At 35.2% G+C, this 6,000-nt stretch overlaps 1 protein-coding gene across 1 annotated transcript in view; it reads right to left on the bottom strand.

Annotated features, from left to right (window-relative positions):
- Positions 1 to 6,000, bottom strand: part of LOC107739484 (echinoderm microtubule-associated protein-like 4) — a 66,209-nt gene that overhangs the window by 23,354 nt on the left and 36,855 nt on the right. Inside the window, exons 5-11 of the mRNA XM_016551611.1 lie at positions 5,498 to 5,638; positions 4,210 to 4,235; positions 3,545 to 3,577; positions 3,310 to 3,318; positions 1,657 to 1,780; positions 981 to 1,130; positions 182 to 251 (exon numbers count right to left, since the gene is read on the bottom strand). Coding sequence (XP_016407097.1) covers positions 182 to 251; positions 981 to 1,130; positions 1,657 to 1,780; positions 3,310 to 3,318; positions 3,545 to 3,577; positions 4,210 to 4,235; positions 5,498 to 5,638 — 553 coding nt within the window. The remainder of the gene's footprint in view (positions 1 to 181; positions 252 to 980; positions 1,131 to 1,656; positions 1,781 to 3,309; positions 3,319 to 3,544; positions 3,578 to 4,209; positions 4,236 to 5,497; positions 5,639 to 6,000) is intronic.

The raw sequence follows: 6,000 nt of genomic DNA, 5'->3' as shown, positions 1-6,000 counted from the left end.
AATGCAAAAGTCTTTCCTGTCACCTTTGCTCAATTTAATGCATCCTTGCTAAATAAAAGTTAATTTTTTTTTTTTTTTTCGCAAAATCTAAATATTTGATCTCATACTTTTGAACAGTAATGTACATTAAGGCAAACACAGGTTTGTGCTTTATCATAGTAGCTGCGCTGATAAAACTCACCCTGCCATCCTTATCCACGCCTGCGATCTGTCCTGTGGCGATACGGATCTTATCCGGGTGAACAGCAAGACTAGAAGAGAAACAGACATTCAGAGAGAGCAGAACATTCACCGATGTCCTCCTGAGGTGAATATGACTTTGTTTGTGATCATTAATATGTCATCAGGCAAATAAGCAACAAATAAGGATTTCCACTGGCCTGTCCATATACTGATGTCTAGAGACCAGTATGAATTCCATTATATACATATTTTAGACAATATTTGGCAACACTTTAGATTAGGAAACACTATTCACTATTAACTAGTTGCTTATTAGCATACACATTCCTAGCATTTTGCTGTTTATTAGTACTTAAAAAGTACATATTAATGCCTTATCCATGACTATAGGCTATTCTAGATCCCTTGCCTTACCCAATACCTAAATCTAAAGTGTTACCCAATATTCACAAGGCCACAGGAACAGGTATGCTCAGCAACATCACTGCTAACAATGCTCACTGTTAAGTTTTTTTTTTTTTTGTACACCACATCAGCTCATTTGTTTAGATCAGGGCCCACAGAAGACATTTTCCTGTCATTTCCATCCTGTGACTACACAGCCTCAGGAAGACAAAACTAAACGTGAATTCACAATGACAGCCATTCAGCAAGAAAAACTGCAACATCTTTCAATGAAATTTTCAGTGAGAATTGGTTATTTAATCACCGTCAGTGACAAAGTCCCATATGACGAATGATAAGACCAATAGATAGCTGCATGGCCCTAATAACACGATATGTGTTTTGAGTCTCACCATTTGACACAGTCAGTGTGTCCTAAATAGTGCCGCTGTGTCCTCTCCTCATAGTTGAAGAGCACAACCACCGAGGCGATGAAATATACGATCTCCCCGGTAGGTAGCAAGTACACATTTGCACGGCAGTCACGTCCCCTGTAGCCATATCTGCACGTCTGAGTCAAGGAGGATACAGGGAATACAACAATATTCCAAAAACCAAAAAATGTATGTTATACTTGTCCATCACAATGATTTAATGTATGTGAAATTAATTCACAGAATGGTGTATTTTCCCAGCAAATACTGGAAAACAAAACAAAACAAAACTAAACTAAATTAAACAAATTAAAATTAAATTAAAATTAAAATGAAATTAAATGAAATTAAATGAAATAAAATTGAAATAAAATTTAATAAAATAAAATAAAATAAAATAAAACTAAATAAAATAAAATAAAATAAAACTAAACTAAACTAAACAAATGAAATGAAATGAAATGAAATGAAATAAAATTTCTTGCCATAAAAGTTCTAATCCCTTTTAAAATAAAATTTTCACATTATTTTTTAATGCATTTTTTATGTAATATCATGCTATGATTTGACTTTTATGTCTTTACTTTGCCTATGTAAAGCATTTTAAATCACCATTGTAAAATGCAATACATTCAAAGCATGCTAGAAAGGATACACCCACTCCAGTTTGAGTCTCTCTGGGGGAAGTTCGGTCCGGACATCGTCGTAATTCTCCACGTCCGATGGGATGAACATCGTGATGGGTCGTCCTCGCATGAACATTTTAATATATTCTCCCTCTGTGGAGAAATTTGATGAAAGAAATATATTCTAACAAAATACTAGAAAATAGTAACTAATTATTAAGAATCAATAATTATAAGCAATTAGTAACTACTGCGAATGAAACGTATATCTCAAACAAAACCCATGTTTGTTTGTGTGAAGTTTATCTTGAATTTAAAAAGCAAGTTATCTGAAATTTGGTAGTGAACATGGTCTTTCAGAACAGACTGCGTGAGTTTGTTCATTTTAGCAACATTTAACATACACATAGCATATATTTAGCTTTTAGCATTGCTCCTTCTTACTTAAAGTTTTTTAAATACTATACATTTCTAAAACATCTCTAAATGAAGCTCTTCGATGGAGTTAGTGAGGCTCATGCTTAGAACTCCTTCATCAACCCAAGCAAAACAAAAGTGAAGCTTTGAGCGGCGTGCAGAAGGACCAGAGCAATGACAATGCCCAAATTTAACTGTGATTTAATAGAAAAGAAAGGTTGAAACATCAAGTTGATGAAAAAAATGGACAGAGTGAGGCAGAAAAAAAAAAATTTTTCTCTGGTCTCTAGAAACATTTTGCACAGTAGCAGATCTTATAATAGCATCACATAATTCTATAAAGTATTTAACACTGAACAAGACATCTGACCACAGATAACCTTTAAAAACAGCTTAGTTGGCCGAGAATCTCTAGAACATTCCTCACTGACACTGATATCCTTAAAGGGATAGTTCAGCCAAAAATGAAAATTCTGTCATCGTTTACTCATGCTCATGTTGTTCCAAACCGGAAAGAATTTTAGAAATGTCTGTGTGCATGTTTTATTTTTTTTTATAATAATAATACAATATTTATGTTTCACAGCAGAAAGTAAGTCATTAGGTTTGGGATGAAATGAGAGTAAATGATTGAATTTTCATTTTTGGGTGAACTATCACAGTACATGTTTACTGAATTAGTATATATACACAGGTGAATCTGACAAAACATGTCTAGGCCACATTTTACAAAAAAAATTAATAAAATGTATATTATTTATTAATAAATATATTAATTAATACAATAAAATAAATCTTTTGCATTTTGTCATCATTTCAATGGATTTTAAGTACATTTTTTTTATATATAAATCAGTGCAACAAATACTTTTATTTTACAATAAATAAAATATTATTCCCCACATACTCTACAGTCATGAGAATGAGACGTTTTAGCATTAAGGTAAAAGAGCTTAGCTGTCATAAAAATAATGTTACAATGGATAATAAATGTGAATTTCTTTTTACAAAATGCACTTTCTTGTTTCTTTCTCTTTCTTTAATTTTGCAGTGAAATATGAGCTAGACATGTTCTTGAAAGCTTTAGTGAGATTCAGCCGTAAAGCTGTTCTGCTATCTTTATTTTAGGACAAACACATTCCTCTGCTAATGAGTTACTGGTGGTGAATCTACAGTAAGTCATCGATTTAGAACAGTGAGAAGAAATGAAGAAGCGAGATGCACGTTTATCGTCTAGCCTGTAAGCTGGGAGGAAATCCACTTACTCTTGATTCCTCCAGAAATGTTATTTAAGATTTTGAGGAACAAGAGCGGCAGAGAGACAGAAGAAGAGAGGAAGAAGTGACTGAACATTGATCTTTCAGATCGATCAACAAGTTAAGAGCGGGTAATTCAAGCGGGATTAGTGCCAGAAACGCTTATAACCAGCCTGAAGCGGGTAAGGGAGGGGTAAAAAACTTTTTTGGCGGTTTTCGGGCCCTGTAGAGAGGAAGACCTTACCTTGACTGTTTTTTTCACGGGTTGACATTTTAGCTGGGTATGGGACAGAAATAATAATCTCTCAAAACCAAACACAGAATGACAGACAAGGAACAGTTTTATTGATGCATGGTAAGAGAGGCCTGTCAACAGTTTTTAAGATGAGCGTGATCATTAGAAAAGTCTGGAAGAACTAACGAGGAACCACAAGACACAGGAATGCAGTTTGTGTGCGTCTTTGCCAAGAATAAAACCACTCGAGAGATGCTCACACCTGTACTGCTCTCGGCCCAGGGCTAAATCCAGATTCGGGATAAGGTCGTTCCAGGACACACTTAGCCTGTGAGCACTGGCATGAGCCCCGTGCTAACAGTATTTTTCAGTGTCACCGCTAATCTTGCCCTGGGACAAAGCCAAGTACTAAGAGGTGGCATCATGCTACTGTAGCTTTCGTTTACACTTATGAAATGCATGTTGGCTACAGGGCACAACTTAAATGTTTTTTACAGATGTTACTGTGCAAATGACATGTAAATGAGAATTTGTATTGATCTAAAGTGCACAGAAGGTCTGCACGAGGCAGCAGTTTCACTTGAACCACTGTGATACAGGAAATGAGAGGAGCACATGAGGAAAAAATGAAGGTGAAACATAATAGATCACGTAAAGGCAAAATGAGACTTTACCTTGGCTGATGACTGGATCTCTGTGTCTAAAGAGGAAATGGGACAAAAACACGAGACAAAAAAGTGAGTTCCAAAAATGGCATGTTTATTCAACTACAGGAATGTCTTAAAGGAACCGTTACAAAATGAAAATTCATTTTATTGTCATCATTTGCTCACTCTCATCATGTTTCCAAATCATATGACTTTCTTTTTTCCACAGAACACAAAAAGAGAATCTCTGACATGCTTTTTCCCATACAATGACAGTGAGCGGGAATTCAACAAAATCTCAGAACACTTACAATAAGGTCCCTAATATTAACTAAAAATAAAAAAAATAATACCTTTGTCGCGGTATTTATTAAGCTTTGTTATCACTAGTTAAGTACAATTATTCATTTTTATCATTAATTTATTCATTAATCACTGTTCGTTCATGTTAGTCCAAGAAACAATGTAGAACTTTTGATTTTAATAATTTATTAGTAAATGCTGCAATTAACATTAACTAGGATTAATAAATGATTTCGAAGTATATTTCATTGCTAGTTTATGTTAACTAATGCAGTTAAGTAATATTAACAACTGGAACTATTGTAAAGTGTTACCCAAAATCACATAAAAGCACCACGGATGCACCATATCATCAGTTTTATGTTATGGCAAGAGGAATAAGTTAATGACCACACATTATTGTCGGAAGAATTGGAATATAGCGCACAAGTGGTATAGCCCAATTTATGGTACTTTTATGTTGCTTTTATGTTTGTTTTTTTGGGAACGTGTCCATCCCCTTTCATTATGTGTCCATCCCCGAAGTCATACAGGTTTACAACAACATTAGGGTGCATGAAGACTTTTTCTTCAGCACTTTTAAGCAAGAGGCAAGGGTCATAAACAACTTAAGATTGTTTGCAATAACACATGGATCTGGACTTTTTTTTGCATAGCATGTGCTGAAATTGAATGAATTTTATGGAATGAATTCAAATTAAGGTAAAATGTGCTGAACAGCAAGAATTACACTAAATATTGGTAGATAAAAGCATAATCATATTACAAAAAAATAAATGAAACATGGAATGCAACGAGTATTGGTGTAACTTCATAAATCATGTGAGCTCCAGTTCATGGGAAATCTGAGTTTCTTGGAATTTTCTTGGAAGGTCAAGAAAAATGACTTTAAAAGCCTGAAGCACTGTTTCAAAAACACTTCCGTCAATCTGATTTTTTTGTACTTTAGTTGGATGACTTATATGAGGACTCGAGTCTACAGCAAAGGGGACAGAAGGAACCTAACACTTACTTCTCTGCATTCTTCACCACTTTGGACAGCAGTTTGGAGGTGGAGGCTGCTTTCACCAGCTTATTCCTGCTCTCCTCTCCGCTGTCCCACGTGCTACTCTGAGAACGCTCCATTCCTCCACGCTTCGCACTGCTACCCCTGCTGCACAAGAAAAAAACATGTAAGGATTTCATTCGAAAAGGAAGCGATGGCAGAAAAGCTGAAAAACGAGTCGAGGGGAGACGTTAAAAATTTAGAGGAGAGGTATTGTGAGCTTAGAGGAGAACAATCCATTCAATCGAAATAGATCTACATAAACCAACCAAAATGGCTCACATGTTTGTTCAGACAATTTTACATAGGATGGTCTGCAAAGTCTAGATGCTAACTCTATCCAGGTCCTCCAAACTCAAATAACCACTCCTCCTCTTTGGTTAATTTCAAAGTCAAAAATGCATCCCTCAAGTAAAAGATCATGCATATGCCAAAGCACAATCCACTCGATGGTTAGTACACGCAGACGA

Source organism: Sinocyclocheilus rhinocerous, unplaced genomic scaffold (genome assembly GCF_001515625.1).
Source record: "Sinocyclocheilus rhinocerous isolate Xijiao unplaced genomic scaffold, SAMN03320098_v1.1 scaffold345, whole genome shotgun sequence".
Taxonomy (NCBI): domain Eukaryota; kingdom Metazoa; phylum Chordata; class Actinopteri; order Cypriniformes; family Cyprinidae; genus Sinocyclocheilus; species Sinocyclocheilus rhinocerous.
The sequence above is the reverse complement of the archived record's forward strand: the minus strand, read 5'-3'. Positions and strand labels throughout refer to the sequence as shown.